The following is a 26548-nucleotide window of genomic DNA, read 5'->3' on the forward strand; positions in this document are numbered from 1 at the left end:
AGATGTGAATGCAACCATCTCTGCCTTTCTGGAATAATAATTGCCTATATTTTCATTCCTTTATTTTTCGTCTGCCTATGTTATCAACTTCAAAGTGAGTTTCTGGTCAACAGTACATACTTGAGTAATTTTTCTTTCTTCTAAAATCTGCTCTGCTAATATTCCATTTAGATAAGTTGTATATACATACATAATTCACAATTAAGACCATTATTGGTAATTGAGCCATTTCCATGGGTTCTTATCTATCTGTTTTTGTTTTTGCCTCTTGAGAGTTACATAGCTTCTGGGATTCCACTTTGATTTAATTACAGTGTTTTTCTCTCTAATTTTTGTAGTGGTTGACTATTATAATCATCACACATAACTTATTACAGCCTGTTGTTACTGGAGTCTCACTTTTCCACCTTTGGGAAAGGTGGAAATCTTTTGGAATTTAGATCCCTTTACTTCTCTCATCTTAAAATATGCTTGTCTTGAGTATGGGATATTATGATTTTTGTTTCAATCATGAAATATGATTGATGAAGTTCATGAGGAAAAAGGAGTCTATGGTACATGTTCACATTTCTGTTCTTTTTGTTGTCTGTTCTTTTCTAATGCTCCAGGATCCCTTCTTTATCATTTCCTTTCTCTCTGAAGGACTTCTGTTAGACCATCTTTAAGGGTCATAGTCTTTACCTTTGCCTGCACCTGAGAATGACGCTGTTCTCCCTTCATTCTTCGCAGTTGTTGGTGCCACAAGATGTGGCTTACTAAGACGGTGTGGCTTTTTAATGGCAAAACCAGGCGACTGACAAACACACACAGTTGTTTCTGATCTTATCCACATGTAGTATGGCTACCTCTCTGTGAGAACGGAAGTATTTTATTAAGAAGTCCAACAGGCCATCTCTTCCAGAGCTTCAGCAAATTCCCCCTAATTCTCTTGTTTTTATTGCCTACTTCATTTTTCAATTCTAGTCTCTCCTACTCTCTGGCTCATCCACCAAGCTCCATCCTTACCTTTCTTGCTATTGTTTAAACTTATCTCTGCCTCAGGCCCTTTGCACATTCTTTCTGCTGCCTGGAATGCTTGTCTACAGATCTCAACCTGGTTGACTTTAATTCACATTTCTGCTTACCTGACATTGTCTCATGAATGGAAGCCTTTGCATGATTCCACTGAAGTGTTGTCAGCTCTAATCCTGCTGTGCTCCTTTCTTATTATCTTTCCTCATAGCTAAAGGTTCCTAGGATGAGAGGCCTTGTTTATCCTTTTCAAAGCTTTGCCACAGGTAGCTACAACAAGCTTGATTTACTGTAGGAACTCAAATATTAGTTGAATGAACAACTGAATGAGAGGATGAATTAGAGTTTTTGATCCTTGAAAACCACAGAGATGACCTTTTCATTTTGAGATATAATTTTTAAGAGGAATTTGTCAAATGGATCCTTAAATGAAATATAATAAAACAGATGGCAGGTGCCAGTGGCTCACGCCTGTAATCCTAGCTACTCAGGAGGCTGAGATCTGAGGATCACGGTTCAAAGCCAGCCAGGGCAGGAAAGTCCATGAGACTCTTATCTCCAATAAACCGCCAGAAAACCAGAAGTGGCGCTGTGGCTCAAGTGGTAACGTGTTCACCTTGAGCTGAAGAGCTGAGGGACAGTACCCAGGCCCAGAGTGCAAGCCCCACAACTGACAACCTGCCCCCCAACAAAACAGACAACATATTGATGAAAACATCAATATAGGTCATCATTGATTACCAACAACAGTTCACTATTGTATATATTTCTACCTTCTAAACTATACCTTACTCTTTCTTAAAATATGTGAGTTTGATGGAGAATAGCCCCTCAATATTAACATATTTAACACAATCTCTTATTCGGCCAAGACTTTAAAGCTTGTCCATTCTTAAGTGTTGGTTGTGTTTCGAGCACATGAGTAGGACCTGCTGCTGGCCAGATGTCTCTGCTGTCCTTCTCCCTTGCCCTTTAGTAGCCCTACTCCCTCACTGATGATAAAGCTCATTTTTGCTCCTCCACAAAGACCTGCCCCTAACTCATCTCCATGACATCTGAAAGCAGTCCAGAGTCCTTGTGCATTGATGGCCTATATCACGGAGGCTGCAGGATTCCCCAGAATGTCAGAGCTGACTGGACCTAAGCTCAGCTTTTTAGGAGTGACTACTCAGTAAGACAATTACAATAGGAACTGAAATAAAGCTTCCTAACTGCTCCTTTCCCAACTCCCCCCTCTTTTTTAATGTAACTTTTTTCATCTTTGTGACTAAGAGATAAATAAAGGGCCTAAGAGGAAGAGCTGATCTGAAGCAGAATGCTAAGACTTTGAGGTTGAGTTTGAAGTTCTGAAAGTCTGGCTGCATCAGAGAATCGGGAGCTTGCCTGTCCCAGGCTTGCTGCCCTCACTCTGCTGAATGACCGCAGGAACCCTGCATTGAGTGCCTTCTCCTCCCTCATCGATTCCTCTGAAACTCCAACTCCTCCTGTTCAGCTTTTCAGCCACCATTTCAGTACCTGCTCTTAGGGGGGGGACGATATCCTTACCAGTCCCCATAGCGATGACAAGGCTCCTAAGACAGAGTCATTCGTAACAAAACATCTTTATTTCTCACAGTTCTGGAGGCTGAGAGATACAAGACAGTGGTGGCAGACAATTTTGGTGTCTGGTGAGGACTGTGTCTGCTTCAGAGATGATACCTTGATTGTTAGGTCTTTCCATGGCGTAATGCAAAAGAGCAAAAGGACAAATACTGTGTCTTCACATGGGATGGGCTTCAGATGGGAGAGCTCCAGGGCTCTGTGAAGCCTGTTTTATTTATTCATTCATTTGCTTGCTTGCATGCTTAATTTGTGGTCCTAGGATTTGAAGTCAGTGCTTCACGTTTTCTAGGCAAGTGCTCTTACTCCTGAGTCATGACCCCAGTCCTGATTTTTGCTGGTTAGTTTTGAGGTAAAGTCTTGTGTTCTGACTATACACACACACACCTGTGTGTAATCTACCTGTGATGCCTCATATATAGCCAGAATAACAGGCATGTTTCACTGAATCCAACTCTCCATTGAGAAGGGGGAGGGGGGCTTTATGAACTTCTCTGCCTGGTCTGGTCTTGAACTGCCATCTTCCTAATTTCAGCTTCCAAAATAGGTAAGATTCCAGGTGTGAGCCACGGTGCATGGCTATTAAGGGCTTTAACACTGTTCAGTAGGTCTGCTCTTATGGAATTCATAAAGTTCCATCTTTTAACAGTGTTGTATTTGAGATCTAAACATTCAAACCACAGCTGGACCAGAACAAGCAAAGCTCCATGGTTTCTTAAAATCCATGGGGGATTTTAAGGTCACTACTCTGTTTCTCAAAGCAAGGTTCCAAAGGGCTTGAAGACAGCCCCACCTGTAGCATGGCGATCAGCTCACTGAGCCTGCCTTCCAGGGTCTTCCTTATGCAGAGATGCTGGTTGGGGATCGACAGTGAAGTGTGTGAAAAAGTAAGCCAACGAGGGTTTTCCCGGAGCTGGCACAGTTGGGGACAGTTCCATTCAGGATCCCAAGGAATGAATGGAGCTCCAGAAGATCTCTCAGGCAAAATGGTTGAATGTGGAATAGGAAGGAACTGGCTTTTAACACTAATCCGGGTGTGTGGGTTTTATCCCAGACGTAAGAGAAACAGGGGAGAGGCAGAGCAAATGCGGAATTTTAGGAACTTTAGTTTGGTGGCCTTGTTTTGAGTCGGGAGGAGCTGAGGAGAGGGAGGCCTTGTAGAATCCATGAGTACGGTGGTCTCTCAGTACCAACAGGGGATTGGATCCAAGACCAATGAGTCCAAGTTTCATTTAAAATTGTATTTGCATAGAACCTAAACTCCTCATATGCTATTTTATTTATTGTGTATGAGTACTGGGGTTTGAATTCTGGGTCTTCTATAGCCATGTAAGCCATCTTGCTTACAAATGACACTCTACATTTGAACCATGCCTCCAGTCTAGCATTTTGCAGATAAGTTGGAGATGGAGTCTTGTAGAATTTTCTGCCTGAGCTGGCAGAATCTTCTGGATCTCAGCCTCCTGAGTAACTAGGATTACAAATGTGAGCCACCAGTGCCCAACCTTCTCATATATTATAAGTCAATTCTAGATAACTTTATACTGCCTAATAATAACTACACTGATTAGCATAAGTCAATTCTAGATAACTTTATACTGCCTAATAATAACTACACTGATTAGCATAGGCTAATAGCATAGGTTTCCCTCATTTATAATAATTACTATATACCTAGGACATGCCTAGCAGAGGGTCATAATAGATCAATAACTATGTACATATGACCATATAAAATGATGCTAATCAAAAAGAACTCCAAGATATGGAAACAAGAGGTATTTGTTTTGTTTTGTTCTTAGTGTACTGCTTTTAGTTATTTCTTTTGGGACATGGTCCTGAACTAACATCTAAAATTAAAAACAAAAAAATAAAAGCATCCATAGAAATGAACTGGAAATGGATTTTTCTGTCTTTGATTTCAGTACCCATTGTCTTGTATATAAGTTTATCTGATTTGGGAAAGGGAAAGGGAACCACAGAAACCATGGGTGAAGCAATGCAACAGTGATACTCACTAAACCCTATGTTGGAAATGAACTATACAACTTGGGGGGATGGGAATTGGGGGAGGGAAAGGCAGGAGGAAATGAGGGAAGGGGTAACATTGTTCAAAAAGAAATGTACTCATTACTTATGTAACTCTAACCCCTCTGTACATCACCTTTACAATAAAATAATAATAATCATGCTAGTAGAAATGCGGTGATTGTAGGTCTAACTACCAAGCACACCATCTGAGGTTGTTCAATCTGTGGACATGAAACCCTCCAATACATTTGGCCAACTCTAATCTCAGTGTCATATGATGAACGCTTAAAGAAAATGCCAGGAACCCAAACTACATGGCTGGAGAACCAAAAGAATCAATAAGGCTGTGTCACCTAAGGGAATCAAAGGTAGCGTTAGATAATACTTTGTACAGATTCGTGTGTGTGTGTGTGTGTGTGTGTGTGTGTGTGTGTGTGTGTGTGTGTGTGCTGGTACTGGGACATGAACAGGACCTCATGTTCTCATTTTGCTTTTTCTCTCAAAGCTGGAGCTCTACCTCTTGAGCCACAGCTTCACTTCCAGCTTTTTACTGGTTAATTGGAGATAAGAATCTCGTGTACTTTTCTGCTCAATCTGACTTCAAACAGGGATCCTAAGATCTCAGTCTCCTGGGATGCTAAGATTATCTGCATGTGCCACTTGTACCCAGCTCGTTTCATACGGATTCTATCTGCCAGCATCCTAAGTAGAAGTAAGTCAAGAGGCAGAGGCAGTTTGGAGGAGGTTATAATTTATAAGTTGAGATTTCCCCAAACTTAGGGTGAGGTTCAGTGGGTCATGCAAATGGAATGTCCTGTGAAGAGTCAGAGAGGTATTCCTAGGGAGTGGGAGGGGAGAAGACCAGTGGGGGAGGCAATGGTGATAGAAAGCAGGAAGGTGCTAGAGCCAAGAGGTGGGCAGTAACGTGAATTACCAAGACAGACCTTGGGAAATGCCTGCACTAATGGGAAAGGAAGATGGGAAGCCACAAGGCGATATTATGTTGCACACCTATTATCCTAGTAACAACGAGAAGCCTAAAAGGTGAACTGTAGTTCAGGCATGATTCCTTGTCAAAAAATAAACAGAAAAAAGTAGGCCTGGAGATGTGGCTCAAGTGGCAGTGTGCCATCATATCTTGCAGGGACATGGCCCTGAACATCTAAAATTAAACAGAAAAACATCCATAGAAATGAACTGGAAATGGATTTTTCTGGCCAATAACATGGCCATAGACTGACAGAATGGGTTGATCAATGGTGCACTAATATGATGGGTGTGTTTTCATCCTTAAGAAAGGCTTGAAGTAGGGCACCAGTGACTCACACCTGTAATCCTAGCTACACAGGAGAATGAGAGCTGAGGATCACAGTTCAAAGCCAGTCTAGGCAGCAAAGTCTGTGAGACTCTTATCTCCAATTAACCACCAAAACGCCAGAAGTACAGATGTGGCTCAAATGGTAGAGCACCAGCTTTGAATGAAAAAGATAAGGGACAGCACCCAGGCCCTGAGTTCAAGTCCCAGTAACAGTTTGATTAAATAATTAATTAATTAAAGCCATTAAAAAAACACCTGCAGCCAGATGGATACGATAAAATATGAAGGACTCTCATGGTAACTAACTTTGTACCCAAGTGACAGACACTCACCTGTGACAGCCTTTTTTACCCAGTAGATAACAGTACTGGGTGTAGAAGAAAGAACTTTTCTTGATGTAGAGTCCATCATAATGATACCTGAAGATGGAAAGTATACTTTGACATTTTGTTCAACTACTTGCATGCCAAGTGGGAGGTATAGAGAAGCCAATGGATGAAGACCCAGCTTTCATCCTTGACCCAAGTTGTTAAGAAAGCCTGACCATGATGAGTTAGGTGAACAGTTTCCTGGTACAGACTACCCACAACTTGTGATGGCTCAACTTAGAATTTCTCCTCTTTGTAATGGTTTGACTTACCATGTTTCAATTTCATGATGTTATGAAAGTGGTATGTACTCAGAGGAAACTATGCTGTGAATTTGGTTATTTATTTATTTAGTCAGTCATGGGGCTTGAGCTTGGGACCTGGGGCACTGTCCCTGAACAATTTTACTCAAGGCTAGCACTTTGCCTATTTGATCTATAGCACTACTTCCGGTTTTCTAGTGGTTAATTGGAGATGAATCTCATGGAGTTCCTGCCATGATCCTCAGACCTCAGCCTCCTGAATAGCTAGGATTACAGGTATGAGCCACCAGCGCCTTGTTATTTTATCATCTTTGAGTAGCTGTATGAAAGGGTTTTATGCCAACCCGTGTTTATGAATACAATGTATTTTAATCCATGCCACCCTCTTCCATCATTCTCCCCCATCTCTCCTAGTCACACCCTTCCCTCAATTTTCCTAGTTTAATTTTCACATACATACACTGAATGCAAGGATTGTATTCTCTTGTCCCTTCTTCTCTCCATTTCTTTCCCTTGACCTCCATTTGTCCATCCTCCACTGGCATCTCAAGTTCCAACTTCCCGGTATTTCATTTTGTTAGATTGTAAATAAGTTGGTCAAAAAAGTTACACCATCAGAATTCTCCATGTGTATGCCATATTTTTGTTAACACACTTGTGTATATACATATCACACTGTAAATGTTTACACACATATATTTATAAATTAGAGAAAACAGGTGACTTTTGTTTCTCTGTACCTGCCTTACTACATTTGACATATTATTTTCCAGATCCATCTGTTTCTCATAACAATGTTTTGCCTAATGAATGAGTGAAATTCCAGTGTGTGTGTGTGTGTGTGTGTGTGTGTGTGTGTGTGTGTGTGTGTGTGTGTGTGTGTGTGTGAGAGAGAGAGAGAGAGAGAGACATTTTCTTGATCCATTTGTCCACTGAAGGACATCTGGGCTGTTTCCATAATTTGATAATGATGAATAGTGCAGCAATGAATGTGGTTGTGCAAGTGTCTTGACTGTACACGCTGTGGATTGTAAATCAGAGTCTATTACCAAACTAACAATGTGGGATTCATCACTCTTGCCATGCTAGGGACCAGCTATGGGCTGGAGCTCCAAGGCAGCCTATGATGGAGTAAAAGGAAACAGGATGCTCTACCTCCAGAAACAAGAGTTGGTGCAAGAGTATCCAGTGCATTTTAGGCTTGCTGTTTCTCAGGTCATACCCCAGCCAAAGGACTTCCTACATAGCTGGCAGCATTAGTTTGGAGGTCCCCCCTCTGCTTTCTTAGTCTCTGCACTGTCACCTTAGCAGGGCTACCACCACTTGAATCTGTGATTCTCTATTTCCTGCAGCCCAGGTCTCTGCAGACACCAGAAGACTTCAGGAACCTGTCCAGGCTCACAATAGAATGGTGATTTTTCAACTCCTTAACTGCCCTGGGTTACATTTGGTAAACTCACAAAGTTTACCAATCTTTTCTCAGGTTCCTTCTGAGGTGGCTGGCCCTTTCTCTAATTTTCCCCGATTTTCCATCTTGATTTGAAATAAACAACCAATGAAAGTAATAACTGAGTGACAATGATGATAACTATATGCCTGATAACGCTGGAATTTTATTTCTTGTGAAAACTGTAACTATAGGCCCTAGTCTCCTGAATGTAGTTCAGACTTGCTGAGTGGATCCTTACAAATTTTCATGCAAGGAATCTGTCATTCTGTGTACTTACTTAAACATGTCCATAATTAGATAGCCACATGTCCAAATATTTAAAGCACTGAACCCAAATATACATATATAAATGAATTATATATATGAAACATACACATATTATATAAGTTCCTAAATAATCAGAGATCAGTGTTTAAACCTAGTAGTGCCTAACTGGTTTTCAGCACGAAGACTTAACTTGAATTCTGAGCTCTATTTAGTAGAAGTTGCTATTTGTAGCTTGCCTTGTGCTGCATAATTTGTCACTTATTTTCTGACTTTCCAGATCCTCATTTTTTTAACCCCTAAAATAAAGGTAATGAGCTCACCTGGTACTTCCCCTGGTGCCCAGCCTCCGGGTGCCAAGATCAGGAAAAACCAAGTGCACCAGCTGAAAGAAGAAGTCAAATTTAAACATGTAACGGGAAAAGTAAGAAATAAAGGTTCAGTTTCTTAGCTTACCATGTGTAAATTGTATCTCCTCTCTACAGATGGTAAAGACAAATAAATGTAAGCAAAATTTGTAAAAAATAAAATAAAATCAGACCATTTTACAAAATGAAAGATGCCACAAAGAGAAAACTGCCATTTAAATCTCAACATCAGAGATAAGACCCTATTTTCAGTGCTCCAAGCCCGGGTTTGATCCCTAAGAACAAATATAAAACTAAAAAATTGTTGGGTGCTGGTGGCTCATGCCTATAATTGGCTATTATTTTGACTATTCAGGAGGTCCAGATCTAGAGGACTGAATTTTGAAGTCAATCCTGACAGGAAAGCTGCAAGACTCCATCTTCAATTAATCAGCAAAATACTGAAGATATGGCTCAAGTGGCTGAGCACCAGCCTAGAAAGCAAGTCAAATGAACCACAGTACTGGACGTACAATTGCCTCAACATCATTTCTTCTAGTAGTGTGTGTGTGTGTGTGTGTGTGTGTGTGTGTGTGTGTGTGTGAGAGAGAGAGAGAGAGAGAGAGAGAGAGAGAGAGAGAGAGAGAGAGGGTCCTGGGGCTTGAACTGTGGGCCTGGGCACTGTCCCTCAGCCCTTCAGCTCAAGGCTCTATCACTTGAGCCAGAGCCACAGCACAATTTCTGGTTTTCTGGTGGTTAATTGGAGATAAGAGTCTCACAGACTTTCCTGCTTGGGCTGGCTTTGAACCTCAGTCCTCAGATCTCAGCCTCTTCGGTAGGTAAGATTAAAGGCATGAGCCACCAGCACCCAGCACTTCTAGTATTTTTTAATGTCTCAATAATATGCATCCTGTGGCATTCTATAATTGGCATGCCTGTCACTCTGCAATGTACCATAACTATTTCCTCTGTCATTAAGAACTCCCTGGAAGCAGGTTAATAGTTGTATCACAATCCATGCCATCAGCTGCTGTAGTTTCACTGTTGTCTTCTTTTTTCCCTTGAGGTGATGGTCATTTTTGTTGTCATTATTTATTTATTTACTTATTGACTTAATTCTTATTACTACTTAGGTTTTATAAGTAAGTGCTGTTAAGGTGCTGAAATGCACAGCTCCTTCTGATTCAGCATCTCAGCTCCCAGTTACTTTGAGATGCCTTTTATTGGAGGGGACTGATACTATGTCTGAGGCCATAGAGTTCTGCCTGTTTACTTGTCAGAAGAGGTTAATGGCAGGCATGGATACAGACACACACTTGTTGGATGTGGAAACCCTGGATTACAGTGAAAATACACTTCAGATAAGGTGATGTTAAGGAAATGAACCCTAAGATATGTTTTTTTTTGTTTCATGCGATTGTTTCTAATGCATTTATAAGATTATTTCTTTGTTGCTTTGTATGTCCCTCCCCCACAGTATAACCCCTGCTTTCACTGTATTTGATGTCGGTATAATTTGTGGAGGGGAAGGGGAAAAACCTATCGTTTAACTAGGGATACAGGTGGACCCATTGTAAAAATGAGACGTACAAGTTGTTATGTTGAAAATAAACTTTACAACTTTGGTGGGGGGAGGAGGTTTGGGTGGGGAGGTGGGGGGAGGATGGGAAGGGATGGGAAGGGGAAACAAAGGAGGAGGCTATAATGCTTGATAAGAAATGTACTCATTATCTTGCCCATGTAATTGTAACCCCTCTGTACAGTATTTTCACAATAAAAAAAGAAAAAAATACATAATATATTTCACTTCAACCATTATACACTGAGATTTCACCTCACCTCAGTTAGATTGGCCATCAAGAAAACAAACAACAACGAATGCTGTTGAGGATGTAGCCAAATGAGAACTCATTTGGTGGGAATGTAAACTGTTGGTGGGAATGTAAACTTTTTCAGCTACTCTGGAAAGAAGTATGGAGATTCCTCAAAAATATAAACATATGGGGTGGGGTGGGGTGAGAGATGGGAAGGGATAGGAAGGGGAAACAAAGGAAGAGGCAATAATGCTTGATAAGAAATGTACTAAATACCTTGCCCATGTAATTGTAACCCCTCTGTATGGTATTTTCACAATAAAATTATATATATATATATATATAAATGTAGAGCATCCCAATGCCAGCACTCCCAACCCTGGGCATTTATCTAATAGCACATAAACAAGGTTTCAGTAAAGCCATCAACACAATCATGTTTATTGCAGCACTGTTCACCATAGCCAAGATATAGCATCAGCCTAGAAGCCCCTGGATGGACAAATGGATTAAGACAATATACACAATGGAATTTTACTCATCTATTAGAAAGAATTTTGTACCGTTTTTAAGGAAATGGAAAGACTTGGAAAAATTATATTAAATAAAATAAAGGCAAACCTAGAGAAACAAGGTTGTATGGTTTCTTTCACTTTGGTAGATAGAAGATACCAACAAATCTATACGTAAACATGTTGGGATAGGCTGTACTGTACACAAGTGGTTATAAACAGATTAACTGAAGTATAATAGATTCTAGGTCAAAGCCCAACAAAATCAACTAAAAGCCAAGAAATGGATACATCCAAGAGGGGGGTAGGGCCAAGGGGAAAGAGGTAGAGGAATGAAGAGGAGAAAGGGGGGAAAGGTAGTCAAGAATTCATTGTATATACCACAAAATGAAGACAAAAAGGGGTGGGCTAAAGGGGGGTGAGAATGTTGAAGGGGTTGACACTGATCAAAATGCGTTGTATTTATAAACTGCTTTGTTATGTGCTATCTCCTTTGTACAACTGACTATAAAGATAATTTTAAAAAATATAAAAAGGAAAATGCATAGTAGGAAAGCCATCATGTTAGCAGTGTCAAGAAATGAGTTTACATTTTCTTTCTTTCCTCCCTCCCTCCTTCCTCCCTTCCTTCCTCTTTCCTCCTTCCTTCCTTTCTTCCCTCCCTCCCTTCCTTCTTTCCTTCTATTTTTTCTCTCTCTTTCTCTCTCTCTCTCCTTCTTTCCTTTTGTGTGGGTATGTGTGATCAAACTCAGGGCCTTGGGCTCTTGCTTGGCTTTTTCACTCAAGGCTTACCCCTTAAACCACCTCTCTACTTCCAGATTTTTGTGGGTTAGAGATAAGAATGTTGAATTTGTCTCCCAGGCTCACTCTTGAATGATAATTCTCAGATCTCAGCCTCCTCAGTAGCTAGGATTATAGGTGTGAGCCACTAGCACCAGGCTGATTTTACATTTTCTGCATTACCACTCAGCACTGCTTTGATTTGATTTCATCTTCCATCCTTCCTTATTTTCCTAGAAGCCCCCGAGAGCAGGTTTGACAAAACATGAAATGTCCTGGCTTCTTCCTTAAGGAGGCCAACACAAGCTTATGTGTAGTGGAAGCAGATTGAAAGAGTCAGGTCGGCAAGTCTCACACAATTTAACTGTGCAGTCATGAGTGAAAACAGTGTCTTTCAGTGAGAGAGAACCAAAGATGAGAAATAAATGACAGAAAACAAAAGCCAGAGCCAGACAGGGATCAATGCGTGACTAAAAGCCAAAAAGCGACTATTTTTAACAAGGCCTTGTTAAATACCATCTCTTTTGACTTAAGTCTTCCTTTGTACCTACTTGCAAAATAAAATCAATATGCATATGATAAGAACCTCCAGAGATGACTAGAAATCAGGCAGCAGGCTCAGGGGAGGCCTGGGAAGTGGTCTGCTATTTTGAAAGGAGTAGCTCCTGTACATGGCCCGTTTGCCTGAATAAACTCAGGTCCTTGTATGTTTTTTGAGTTCATCTTAAGAGCAGGCACATCATAGTTTTTAACTAAAACAAAAACCCTCTCCAGGAGCTGGTGGCTCATGCTTATAATCATAGCTACCTGGGATGCTGAGACCCAGAAGACCATGGTTCAAGGGCAGACTAGAAAGAAAAGTCTAGGGATGGCCTGGGACTCCCATGGGTACTGGCCAGTGACTTTGGGGGCTGAGAAGAAGGCTCCCACTGGGATGGAACTAGCATACCCACAGTCTGTTTTAGCTAAGATCTGAGGACTGAGGTTCAAAGCCAGCCAGGACAGGCAAATCTGACTCTTATCTCCAGTTAACCATCAAAATGCCAGCAATGGAGCTGTAACTCAAGTGGTTATGTGCCAGTCTTGAGCAAAAATGCTAAGGGACAGCAAGTGCCCAGGTCCTAAGTTCAAGCCCCAGTACTGGCAAAAAATAAAAGGGAAAAAAGAAAGAATATAACATTAGTAAAAAAAATTCTGCAGTCTCTCTCATCTCCTTTTGCTTGGGGCTGGAGAATGTCCAACCAACACATGGCCTGCAGTGCAAGAAGAGGAAGGAACAAAGAATGATCTTTCCATGTGAGCTAGCTTTCTCTCACTGTGACTCTCACTGACATAAACAATGGAAGAGAGGGCTGGGAAGGAGGCTCAGTGGTAGAATGCTGGCCTTGCATGCATGAGGCCCTGGGTTTAATTCCTCAGTGCCACATAAGCAGAAAAAGCCAGAAGTGACTCAAGTGGTAGAGTGCTAGCCTTGAGCTGATGAGCTGAAGGACAGCACCCAGTTTCAGAGTTCAGGGCCCACGACCGGCAATAAAAAACCCCCAAACAAAGAAACAATGTAAGGGAGAGAGTTATTTTGGCTCCTGGCTTCAAAGGGTACTGTCCATGGACTATTAGCTCTAGGAGCTCCAGCAGTACATCATGGTGGCAGAGTCTAGGAGAAGGCAGCGTGTTTAGTTCATGGCAGATAGGAAACAGAGAGCAAGGAGAGGACTAGGAATTAGTATGACCTTCAAAGGCACACCCCAAATGACTTCCCCAACCAGTCTCCCATCTCCTGAATTTTCTAGAACCTTAACGTTAAATAGTGTCACAACACGAGGACTAAGCATCCAGCCCCACATGAATCTGTGAGGAACATTTCATACTCAAACCATAGTAAGTTCCCAAGCCTAGTTCTCTGTGGCCACCAAGCTGGAGGAGATGCAGAGAAGATGTCTACCTTTTTTGTTTATTTGGCAGTAATGGGGCTTGACCTCAGGCCTCATGCTTCCAGGCAGATTTTCTACCCCTTGAACCCACCCTCAGCCCTTTTGGTCTTACTTACTTTCCAGGTAGGGTGTTTTGTGTTTGCCCAGGGCCAGCATGGAACCTTGATCCTCCTACTTCTGTCTCCCACATAGCTAGGATTACAGGCAAGGGCCATTAGAGAAATGATGCACCTGGCTGGAAAACGAGTTCACCATAAATGGTGGTCATGGTTTTGATGTTATCTGGGACTGGATCAATCAGAGTGACATCACCCAATTAGACTTTGGGTAGGAGGTGGGGGACAGAGAGCCCTTTGAATAACCAGCAGGTCCAAAGCAACATGGGAAATGAAGGTGAAGTCTATGCTTACTCCCTGGCTGCCACAGCTCCCATGTGTATGCATGAATGTGCACGCACATATGTAAATGAACCACACACATATGGCTGTATCTTCCCCAGGGAGACTATAACCAGTATTAATTTTCTCCATAACACTCCTCTTCCTAGCATGAAGATGTACTCTTTTTCTAGTCAGAAAAGCATTAGTAAATGTCATTTTAACAGAGGAAATCCGCTCGGGAAACTCCATAACCCATGCAGTTTATCAACTGTTGTAAGGACTGAGCATCACTCATGCATGCCCAGTGCTGTCACAAAGAGCCCCCCCCCCCCCCCCGCTCCCCCTCCCCCCATCTGCACAGGAATTCCCAGTCAATCAGTGCCATTCCTGGGGGAGGAGGGAGGAAGTGGGAATTGGGCGCATTTTGTTGTTTCTCTTGTAAACATGCTTTAGGATCTCCACCAACCATTTCCCCTTCCCTTATCCACCCTAGTCACAAATCTAGCCCAGGGCACCTTCCCAGGATGAGTTCCACCAATTGGTCTGTTCTCTAGGCAAAACTTCCAGACAGAGCTTCAAGTTTGGACCTCTGTATCTTGAGAGTGGATTCCAATGGAAGAATTTAGATGAGCTATGAAATAAGTGTTGGCGTTTCATACTAGAGAGTCTCTCTGATTTTTCCCCCCTTAGGAATACTCTGCAATTTGAAACAACTTCATGGCAAGCTTTTCTTTTAGTGTAGGTATTAAACACATGGATTCCGTGTGCTTGGTACATACTCTACCCTCCGCCACCCCTCCCCCCCCCCCCCCCCAGCCTCAGATATGGGCTTCAGGAGTGAGATCACCTTATAATGAGATCTTGAAAAGATATGGGAGGAAAGCCTTTTGCCACATTAGGAAAGGAAGTTAAGGATCATCTTGGAGCCAAAACAAGTCCCTCTGAAATCATCCACTTCCCCCATAAGGCTAGCAGGTGGGTGGATAAGAAAAGGCTGTTGTTTCAGGCTACCCAGAGCTCAGCAAAACCTTTGATGAAGTTTTCTAAGATTCCAGGATGATGAAATAGCCACACGTGGGCAAGAGGGCACAGTGAAGAGTGGGGATGGGGAATTCCCTGCCGGCTGGAAACCTTACTGAGAGTCACCTTGCAAGATGAAGAGGTACAGACATCTGCTTCTACAGCTGTGAGATCACCAGGCTGAGACCAGATGACCTACCTGGGATTTCAAGAGATGGTGACAAGGACAACTACGGGTCAAATTCAAAGAGCTAGCTACTACTGGCTTAAGAATAGTTAATGACAACAACATTCTTCTCTATTTATACAGCTTTCACAGCTCATAGAGTCGTTTATAGCAAAGACCTGCTTTAATCAAAGTTTCTGTGAGAAAATATTTGAGCTGTTTTTGTTGACCACAAGCGTAAAGTGAAACCAATTGGATGACAGCAAAGGATAAAAGCCAATGGAAGGAAGGAAGGAAGGAAGGAGGGAGGGATGGAAGGAGGGAAGATAGAGAAAGAAAAAAAGAAAAGGAAAGGAAAGAAAGAAAAGAAAGAAAGAAAGAGAGAGAGAAAGAAAGAAAGAGAGAAAGAGAAAGAAAGAAAGAAAGAAAGAAAGAAAGAAAGAAAGAAAGAAAGAAAGAAAGAAAGAAAGAAAGAAAGAAAGAAAGAAAGGGAGTGAAAAATTAATCCTTATCCTTTGAGCATACCTGAAGCACTGGGCTGGTCCCTGGAGTTCAAGGGGAAAAATCAATGAATTGAAGTGTTAAGGAAGTGAGCAGGCAGGAAGTTGCCAGAGCCAAGAGTGTTTATGGGAAGGCAGAGAGATGAGTTGTTTCAAGTCTTTGGCCAGCTGACACATTAGAAGTATCCACTGCATATCCTATGGCTATCACAAGCACAGAACTTCCACCCATGATTAAAAGTTTGAAGAATGAGGATTTTGATTGGAAGAATGTATCTACGCTTTCAATATTTTGAAGTAAGTTTGGAGCCCACAGATTGCTGGTGGGAGGTAACTTGGAGCAACAATCTTGGGAAGGATTTGGTCTTGGCATTGCTGGCCACATACCCTCTGATTCTGCTAGTTCACTGACGTAGACATCCAAGAGAAAGCTGCCATATGCATACCTGAACCCAGGTACACGAGGGCTCGCAGTGGTAATATGAGGAAATAGCCCAAATACCCAGGCATGGGAGAGTGATGCATAAACTGTGAGATATTACATAACAGTCAAGTGACATTAGCACACTCAGAATATAATAGTAAGTCAATAAATGTTGCTCCAAAGATTGTGGACAATACAAAACTCGTTGTAGTAGAGGTAAAAAAACAAAAATTTAAAATAGGTCCTCATACCTGCAAATGCACTAAAACTTATTTTTAGGTTTTGTGCTTAGAATTGAAGCCAGGCTCAAGTGGTAGAGCGCTAGCCTTAAGCTGAAGAGCTGAGGGACAGCACCCAGGCCCAGAGTTCAGGCCCCACGACCGGACCTCTCCCCCCAAAAAAAGAATTGAAGCCAGGCCTCAAATATGCTGAGGACCCTGCCATTAAGCTCCACCCTTGGCTCGCTCAACTGTCTTCATAAGGCAAGACAATGATGATGACCAGGACGCAGCTCTTGCCAGTCAGGAGGCCAGGATGATAGGATGGGGTTCATATTAGGAGGTGTGATGTTTATCACATTAAAAAGAGCTTATCTAACCACTTATGTTTCTAATTAGTTCCTGGATAAGAAATATATGTATTTATTTATATTTGGCAGTACTGGGTTTGAACCGCTTGCTAAGCTGCCATCCTACCTTTAAAAAAAAAATATATATATTTATTTATTTATTTATTTATTGCAAAGATACTGTACAGAGGGGTTACAGTGATGTGAGTGAGGTAATAAATACACTTCCTATTGAGCATTGTTATCCCCTCCTTTATTTTTCCCCACAATCCCTTCCCTCCTCACCTCCCCAACTCCTCCCTCCCCCCACCCAGGTTATAAAGTTCATTTTTAACACAGTGTCTTGTACATCTCATTGTTACAGTGAGTCCACCTGTATCCTTATTTCAGCATTTTGTTATTTCCCTTCCCCTCCCCAAATTAGAAAAATGTGTATGCAAGATACAGGGCACCGTAATCAAATATAGTCAAAACGGGTTATACTGTGGGGGAAGAACATACAAAAGAAACAAAAAAAAAATCACAGAGTACATTATAAGTACATTAAAAACAACAACAACAAAGATAAAACCACTTGTGTCCCTATCTTGGGGTTCATTTTGCTTAGCATCACTTTTTTTTAATTGTGAAAATACCGTACAGAGGAAGTACATTTCTTATCAATCATTGTTGCCTCCTCCTTTGTTTCCCCTTCCCATCTCCCACTCCCCCCCCACTTAGCATAATTTTATATGATCATATGTACACAGCTTTTGACCTTTTCTGCTTGTCCTAGATGTATACTAGTTATTGCAAATAAGGGAAACCAACATCCTACCTTTTTGAGCCATATCTACAGCCTAGTTGATTTTTCAGGTTGAGTGGAGTTGGGCTAGGTAATTGAAGATGGAGTCTATTAAACTATTCTGTCTTGAACCTCAATCCTCCTGAGTAGCTTTCTGAGTAGCTAGTATTTTTTTTTTCCGTTGATCTGTTAGTTTTATTGAGCTTACTTGGAGAAAATGCTTTCATTGATGAAAACACCAGGCTACAATAAACCATGGAGTTGAACGCACCATTGTATGAATTTTGCAAAAAACAGTTAAGACTCAAAGACATATTTAAGTCTGTCTTGTTTGCTTAAATGCCACTACACATTCCCAATCTACAACCTCAGGATGGTTTTACTTCCTGTAGTCCACACTTGAAATGATTCTTTCGCCAAATGTATACAAACAACCTACTAAATATATTTGGGGTGATCATGAACCAAGGACTGATAGAAATATTAGACATAGTTTTCTTTATTTGAAAACTGAGTAAGGAAATCATCTAGCAAAGCAACATACAAACTGCATGATTATTCATAAAATCCAAGATCCTTCACAACAAATGCAAGAGCCTTCTTAAATGAGGAATGTGTCCCTAAGACAGTTCTCATGAAGGGATTGTCAATGCCAAGATAAACTACTTCATTATTCTTTTTTTGCAATTTTTTGATTGTGATAAAGTGATTACTTAAATTTCACAAATTTCACAATATTGTGGGATAGTGATACTTAGTTACAAACACATTCTAACCTTCATGGGGCAATTTGTCTATAAAGTTTATGAGTCCTATGAGCTTTGACAATACAGTTATTTCTTCCACATTGGGTGATATGTACATTTCTTTCCTTTTGCTTAGTGTCAGCTGTTCCCTCTTTCCCACTCATTTCCTCCTTCCCATTGCTGCCATTGAGTTGCTTAGTTTGTTTTGATCAATGTCCAGTGCAGCTGATGGGTCCTGCTGTTGTATGTTTTCCTGTTTCCCTCTGTTTCTGTGTCTTCCTCCTAGTTTCCCTCAGATGTGCACATATATGCCATATATGTGGTCAGCCGCATGGGGTCATTTAGTAATGATTTAACCAGATGAGTGGAGGTCCTTTGTTTCTCCAGTCTTGTTTACTTTGTCGTGTCCCTTACGTTTCGGATTTAACATCGGCTTATCAGGGAGAACATGTGCCATTTGTCTCTTTGCTCTTGGCTTACCTCACTCAGCATAATTTCTTCTAGTTCCCTATGAGTGCCATTATTTTGTCCTTTCTAATGGTTGCATAATATTCCATTGTATATATGTACCACAATTTTTGGATCCATTCATCTGTAGTGGGGCATCTGGGTTGTTTCCATATCCTAGCTATTGTGAACAGTGCTGCAATAAACATGGAGGTGCACGTGTCCTTGTATACAGGTTCCTGTTGTTCAGGATAGATGCCTAGGAGTGGTATGGCTGGGATATAGGAGAGGTCAATATTTAGCTTTCTGAGGACCCTCTAGTCTGCTTTCCAAAGTGGTTGTATAAGTGTACATTCCCACCAGCAGTGTAATAGGGTTCCTTTTTCTCTGCATCCCCTCCAGCATTTGTCGTTGGCTCACTTTAGGATGTGGGCTATTCTGACTGAGGTAAGGTGGTATCTCGGCGTTATCTTTATTTGCATTTCCTTTACAGCCAGGGATGATGAACACTTCCTCATGTGTTTCTTTGCCATTTTTATCTCTTTTTCTGAGAAGTCCCTCTTTAGTTCCCTTTCCCATTTAGTAATTAGTTTGTTGGGTTTGGGAGGGATTAGGTTCTTGAGTTCCCTGTATATACTGGATATTAATCCCTTGTCTGATATATTGTTGGTAAATATTTTTTCCCAGTTAGTTGGCTATGTCTTTTGGTTTTGTTGCTATGTCTTTAGCTGTGCAGAAACTTTTTGTTTTAAGGTAGTCCCATTTGTAGAGTCTCTCTCCAATTTGTTGTGATCCCAGACTGAGTAGCTAGTATTATAGTTGTGAGCCTATGCATGCACATTTGATTAAAGTGTGCTGTGAACCAACTCAATTCTGTCTACGGAAGATGCCTAAAAATTAGAGAAGGATGGAAGGAGAAAGTGAAAGATAAGGGAAGAAAAAGAGGGAAGACGGGAGGAAAGCAAACAGGCAGCTTTGTGACCTTGTGAGCAAACTCTTTGCAACACAAATTATTTCATCCCATGCCAGATGGGCACCAAAGCGATATAGATGTGCAGGTTGTAAAAATGTCACCAAGGCCTCCGATAAGGTGAACAGAGTTTCATAAACCTATTCCCTTCCTGCCAAGCTACGAATTCTGGTATGGACTGTTTACCTGGAGGACAAACCACACTCTCCTTTGTATAAATGTGCTGCTTCTCACTTGACTTTATGTCTTTGCAGTCTGGAGAGATGGGACCTTGTTTGCATATAAAGTTCACAGTGTGTGTGTGTGTGTGTGTGTGTGTGTGTGTGTGTGTGTGTGTGTGTGTGTGTGTGTGTGTGTGTGTTAGAGACCTAGTGAGCTCCATTGTCTTCATACATTAGACACTTAGTGGCATGGGGTTGGGGCCTTGATTCTAGCGGTAGGCTTGCCATCTGCATGCTGTGACTAGCTGGGGAACAGCACAAATGAGCTCTGTGGCTGTGAACAACTAGACTGCAAGTTCAATAAGGACTAGACTTTTAACTCTCTTGATTACTGCTCTCGTTTTAGCAGCTAAACAGGCACTGAGATACTGCTAAGTAAGCATCTGTTGAATGCAGAGTGTCTCTGATTATCCCTGTGCTAATGTTTTCTGGGGTCTTAAGTGAAGTTCTAGAATATAGGTCCCAAGCCTATATCCCAAAACATAGAATTACTTTGGGTAATCTTAATGATTTCCCTCCAAAGGAAATTGTTAAGAGCAAGTGAGTTCTTTAAATACAACTGAATTGTGGGAAACATCAGTTGTTGAGTACCACTAGAGTGGCTCAGAGCTTGTGTTGCACTGAGTTTCGAGTTTCTAACTAGGAGTGAGTGGCCCATCCAACCTGGCTCTTTAAGGAGTGTTTGGAGTTGCCATGGAAACACTTCCTTGGGTATAGTTCTTCATGTTTCCTGGCCTCTGCCAAAGGAAAGTGGCTTTTCAGTGGAGATGAAGGCTGTGGACCACTGGGTTGGCTTCCCACAGTGAAGTTACTGTACTTACTGATACCCCATTAGACTCCAGTACATTTCAAATACTTCCCAATCAGTCAGGCGCCACATGATAATGCTTCTGTCAGTCAACAATGGACCGCATATTCACAGTGATCCTGTGAGATTGTATCCTTAAGTCTGTGTGTGTGCACCGTAAGATGTTCAAAGATGATGAAACTGCCTAACAAGATCATATCTCCATCACTGACTGACACAGGACAGCACCTTGCTTTCCTTACTCAATGCATGGTATAGTGTGAATAAAGTGCTCATAGTGTTAACGTACCTTCCCAAATGTTGCTGGATTGACCTGGTCTTGAGCATTCTGCCCACAGGTCTCCATGTAAATCTCATACATGAGACAGCGAGGCACGCTGGACCCTTCACAAGTACAGAAATTGTCCATCAACCTTCAGAAAGAGAGAGGACCAGAAGAGGCAGTTGGCATATGTTTTTCTAAATTGAGGTATTTTGACAGCAATAATAATCAGAATTTGGCCCAGTGGCTCACACCTGTAATCCTAGCTACTCAGAAGGCTGAGATTGGAGAACCAAAGGACAAAGGTAGTTGGGGCAGTTAAGTCTACGAGACTTTTATCTCCAACAAGTCAGCAAAAAGCCCAAGTGGAGATGTGGGTCAGGTAGTAGAGTTCCTTCAGCCTTGAACCAAAAAGCCAAGCAGGGGGGCAAGGTCCTGAGTTCAAGCCCTAAGTACTAGTCCCAAGAAAAATTCATGATCAGCATCCAAATAACTAACTGAAATTTTCTTATTGAATAACATTAATTTTGAATGGAACTCTAGAGAACAGCTCATGACCAGCACTGATAATGTCCCCTGTCCCCTTTGGTCCTTGAGCCAGAAGTGTTTCTGATTTTGCATTTTTAAAAAGTACATATATGTAATGAGATGTCTTGGAGATTAAGTCTAAATGCAAAAATCATCATGTTAAGCTAGGTATTCCTCCTAAATTAAGTGGCTCATGTGTGTAAACCTAGCAACTCAGAAGGCTGAGAACTGAGAATCCTGGTTCCAAGCCAGCAGAATAGACAAATTGGAGAGACTTTTATCACTAATTAGCCAGTAAAAATCTGGAAGTGGCCAGGCACTGGGGGCTCATATCTGTAATTCTAGCAACTTGGGAGGTTGAAATCTAAGGATCATGGTTCGAAGCCAATCAGGCAGGAAAGTTCTTGAGGCTCTTATCTCCAATTAATCATCATCAAATAGAAAAAAAAGCCAGAAGTGGAGCTGCGGGTCTAGCAGTATAGCATTAACATGGAGCAAAAAAGTTCAAGGACAGTACCCGGGGCCCAGAGCAGCACACCCATACAAGAAAAAAAAAATAGAAGTGGGGTATGGCTTAGGTAGTAGTGCCAGCCTTGAGCAAAAATGAATATTGATTATTACTAGTAAGAATATTTATTATTGACTTTTAGCCATTGATATTGTAGAGCTTAGGTTTTGCTTATTTGCTTATCTAAACTGAAGTGACTGAATTCAGTAAACATGAGCTATAGTGAAGCTCTACATAACTTTGGAAACTTATTTGTGTGTGTGCGTGTGTGTGTGATACATCCCAGAGCCTTGCACATGTTAAACAAATGTATTACCAAGTGAAGAGGGCTGGGAATGTGGCTTAGTGGTGGAGTCATTGCTTAGCATGCATGAAGCCTTGGGTTTGATTCCTTAGTACCTCATACACAGAAAAAGCCAGAAGTGGTTCTGTGGCTCAAGTGGTAGATTGCTAGTCTTGAGCAAAAGAAGCTCAGGGATAGTGCCCAGGCCCTGAGTTCAAGCTCCAGGACTGGCAATATTAAAAAAAAAAAAAGACCAACTGAATTGATCCCAAGCTACACTTACTAGGTTTGTATAAGTCCTTTAGAGATGTTGTAAAGTACCCAGACGGATGTGTGTAAGTGATCTGCAAACACAATACCTTTTAATAGCAGACATTTGGACACTGTAGATTTTTGTGGCATTAGATTAAAAAAGAAAATCAATCCTTTGAGGATACTCAGGGTTCACACTAAAAAAAAAAAAGTCCAGCATATTTCTTTCTTCAAGCAAAGGGACATTTTAAACAGGGCACTTATAGACAATACATCATCTGTTTTCTCTTTAGTGAAATAGAGCTTAGTTTCTGAGATGAGGCATATTAAGGCCCACATTTAGTTTCCTGAAAAACTAAAAAGCACAATCACAATTGTAACCTAACTGGCTTCTAGGAAAAATGAACGTGAATGATCTCTTGCCCAATACTGGTCTCCTAGGGTAACAACACAGGCTGGGTGGCTTAAAACAAAGCAATTTATCCTCTTACAGTCAGTCTGGACACTACAGGTCTAAAATCTGTGTCAGTAGGTAGTTCCATGCAGAGGCTCAGAGAGAATCAGATCTTGCTTCTTTTTTTTTTTTTTTGGTCTGGTCATGGGGCCTGAACTCTGAGCCTGGGCACTGTCCCTCAGCTCTTCAGCTCAAGGCTAGCGCTCTACCATGAGCCACAGCGCCACTTTCGGCTTTTTTCTTTTTGCTTATGGGGTGCTGAGGAATCGAACACAGGGCCTCATGCATGCAAGGCAAGCGCTCTACCACTGAGCCACCTTCCCAGCCCCAGATCTTGCTTCTCTGGCTTCTAATGACTGCTGGAAATTTTCCATGTTCCCTGGTTTGTAGGTACATCACTCCTTCTCCATATCTTCCCTGATCTTGTGTCTCTGTGTCTCTATGTCTTTTCTTTTTTGTTATTTTTCTTTCATTTCTTTTGTGCCAGTACTGGGACTTGAACTCAGGGTCTGGGTTTTGTCCCTTTGCTTTTTAGCTCAAGGCTGGTATTCTATCATTTGGGCCACAGCTCCATTTCTGTGTCTATGATTGGAGATAAGAGTCTCATATCACGCTTTTCCGCTTAGACTGGCTTTGAACCTCAATCCAAAGATCTCAATTTCCTCTAGAATTACAAGCATGAACCACAGTTTAACATAGATGAATTTTGTGTTTTAGACTTTGGTCTCATCCCCAAGACATCTCATTTCATATATGCAAACATTTTTGTTGTTGTTGTTGGTTGTGAGGCTTGAACTCGGAACCTGGTGCTATCCTTGAGCTTTTTGCTCAAGACTAGTGCTCTACCACTTTGATCCACAGCACCACTGCTAGTTTTATGGTGGTTAGTTGGAGATAAGAGTCTCACAGACTTTCCTGCTTAGGGTGGCTGTGAATCATAATCCTCAGATCTCAGCCCTCTAAGAAGCTAGGATTATAGGCAGGAGCCTATAATCCTGCCTGGCTTTTGCAAACTTTTTATTTTTATCTATATGACTTTTATTTATCTGATTTTAAAGTGCATACTCACAGAGGAATCACAGGTATTTACTAAGCAATTACTATGTGTCTAATATTTTCTTTTTAAAAAATATTGTAAAGGTGATGTACAGAGGGGTTATAGTTACATAAGTAAGGCAATGAGTACATTTCTTTTTGAACAGTGTTACCCACTCCCTCATTTTCTCCCACATCCCCCCTCCAACTCTCCCCTCCCTAACAAGTTGTAAAGTTCATTTCCAATACAATGTTTAGTGAGTAACACTGTTACATTTGTTGACTGTTTCTATAATTCTTCTTCCCTTCCCCATATCAGATAAACTTATATAAAAGACAAAGAGTACAGAAGTCAAAACAGTGACAATAGGGATAAACCAAAGTGAAAAGAAAGAAAGAAAGAAAGAAAGAAAGAAAGAAAGAAAGAAAGAAAGAAAGAAAGAAAGAAAGAAAGAAAGAAAGAAAGAAAGAACTAAAAAACCTTGTTTTGAGCCAGGCACCTGTGGCCCACGCCTGTAATCCTAGCTACTCAGGAGGCTGAGATCTGAGCATCATGGTTCAAAGCCAGCCCGGGGAAGGAAATTCCATGGGACTCTTATCTCCAATAAACTACTAGAAAACCAGAAGTGGTGCCATGGCTCAAGCAGTAGAGCACTCGCCTTGAGCTGAAGAGCACAGGGACAGCACCCAGGCCCAGAGTTTAAGCCCCACGACCAACAAAAAACAACAACAACAACAACAAAAAACTTGTTTCCATTTCCTAGAGTTCATTTTGATAAGCATCATTTTATAAGGTCATATGCACATAGCTATTGAGTGTGATCCTTTGCTAAGAATATCCTAGACAAATTCTAGTTATTACAAACGAGGGAAACCATGCAGCCTGTGTTTCTTTGGGCTTGGCTTGCTTTGCTTAATATAATTTTTTCCAAGTCTTTTCATTTCCTTATGAATGTGATAATGTCATTCTTTCTGATGGAGGCATAGAATTCCATTGTGTAGATATTCCACATTTTCTTGATTCATTCATCTACTGAGGGACATCTGGATTGATTCTATATTTTAGCTATGGCAAGTAATGCTGCAATGAACATGGTTGTGCTGGTAGCTGTAGTGTGGTTTTGTTTGAAGTCTTTTGGGTAACTGCCCAGGAGTAGGATTGCTGGGTCATAAGGAAGCTCTGTGTTTAGTCTTTTGAGGAACCTTCATACTGCTTTCCAGAGTGGTTAAACAAGTTTACACTCCCACCAACAGTGTGGTCTTGTTCCCTTTTGGCCATATCCCTACCAGCATCTGTTATTGTTAGTTTTTTTTTTTTATAACAGCCATTCTAACTGGGATAAGGTGGAATCTCAATGTTGTTTTGATTTGTATTTCTTTCTCTTTTTTTTTGTCAGACATGGTGCTTGAACCCTGGGCCTGAACTCTGGGCCTAGGCGCTTTCCCTTAGCTCTTCAGCTCAAGGCTAGTGCTCTACCACTTGAGCCATAGTACCACTTTCGGTTTTCTGGTAGTTAATTGGAGATAAGAGTCTCAAGGTCTTTCCTGCCTGGGCTGGCTTTGAACCATGATCCTCAGGTCTCAGCCTCCTTAGTAGCTAGAATTATAGACATGAGCTACTGGTGCCCGGCTTGATTTGCAGAGATGTTCAACATTTCTTCATGTATCTGTTGGCCCTTCTTATTTCTTTTTTGAAGAAGCCTCTCTTTAAGTCTTTAGCCCACTTATTAATGGGGTAGTTGTTTCTTTGAAGATTTGTTTTTGGGGGTTTAAGCTTTTGAGCTCTAAGTATATTTTAGATATAAAGCCCTTGTCTGTTGTATAGCTAGTAAATATCTTTTTCCAATCTGTGAACTTCCTTTTTTGGGATTTAACAAATATAGATTTTTAATTTACTTTTCTTTCTTAATTTTTATTTATTTATGTAAATTTTTGATAAAAATACTGTACAGAGGGGTTACAGTTACATGAGTAAGGTAATGAGTACATTTCCTATAGAGCATTGTTACCTCCTCCTTTGTTTCTCTCCTACCATCCATTTCCGGACCTCCCCAACTCCTCCCTTCCCACCCCCCCAAAGTTGTAAAGTTCATTTTCAACATAGTGTCTTGTACATCTCATTGTTACAATGGATCAACCTGTATCCTTATTTTAGCATTTTGTTATTTCCCTTCCCCTCCCCAAATTAGAAAAATGTATATACTAGAAGCAGGACCCTAATCAAATACAGTCAAAACAGGGGTTATACTGTGGGGGAAGAACATACAAAGAAACAAAAAAATCATATAAAACATTATAAATACATTAAAAACACAGCAAGAAAGATAAAACTACTTGTGTCCCTATCTTGGGGTTCATGTCGCTTAGCATTGTCTTATATATATACATAGTTTTTGACCTTTTCTGCTTGTCCTAGACATATACTAGTTATTGCAAATAAGGGAAACCATGGGACCTATGTTTCTTTGGGCCTGGCTTACTTAATATAATTTTTTCCAAGTCTT

General features: G+C 41.1%; 1 protein-coding gene across 2 annotated transcripts in view; it reads right to left on the minus strand.

The window, feature by feature from the left end:
• Rfx8 (regulatory factor X8) overlaps positions 1 to 21098 on the minus strand; it is a 76704-nt gene extending 55606 nt beyond the window's left edge. Inside the window, exons 1-3 of one of the 2 annotated variants that reach the window (XM_042695505.1) lie at positions 21012 to 21098; positions 8628 to 8689; positions 6292 to 6378 (exon numbers count right to left, since the gene is read on the minus strand). In XM_042695505.1, the coding sequence (XP_042551439.1) occupies positions 6292 to 6378; positions 8628 to 8689; positions 21012 to 21083 (221 nt within the window). In that variant the 5' untranslated portion in view covers positions 21084 to 21098. The remainder of the gene's footprint in view (positions 1 to 6291; positions 6379 to 8627; positions 8690 to 21011) is intronic. The other variant, XM_042695504.1, reaches the window with a different exon arrangement.
• Between the last annotated feature and the right edge of the window lie 5450 nt (positions 21099 to 26548).

The sequence above is a fragment of the Dipodomys spectabilis genome, unplaced genomic scaffold (assembly GCF_019054845.1).
Source record: "Dipodomys spectabilis isolate Male_0828 unplaced genomic scaffold, ASM1905484v1 ptg000187l, whole genome shotgun sequence".
Taxonomy (NCBI): Eukaryota; Metazoa; Chordata; class Mammalia; order Rodentia; family Heteromyidae; genus Dipodomys; species Dipodomys spectabilis.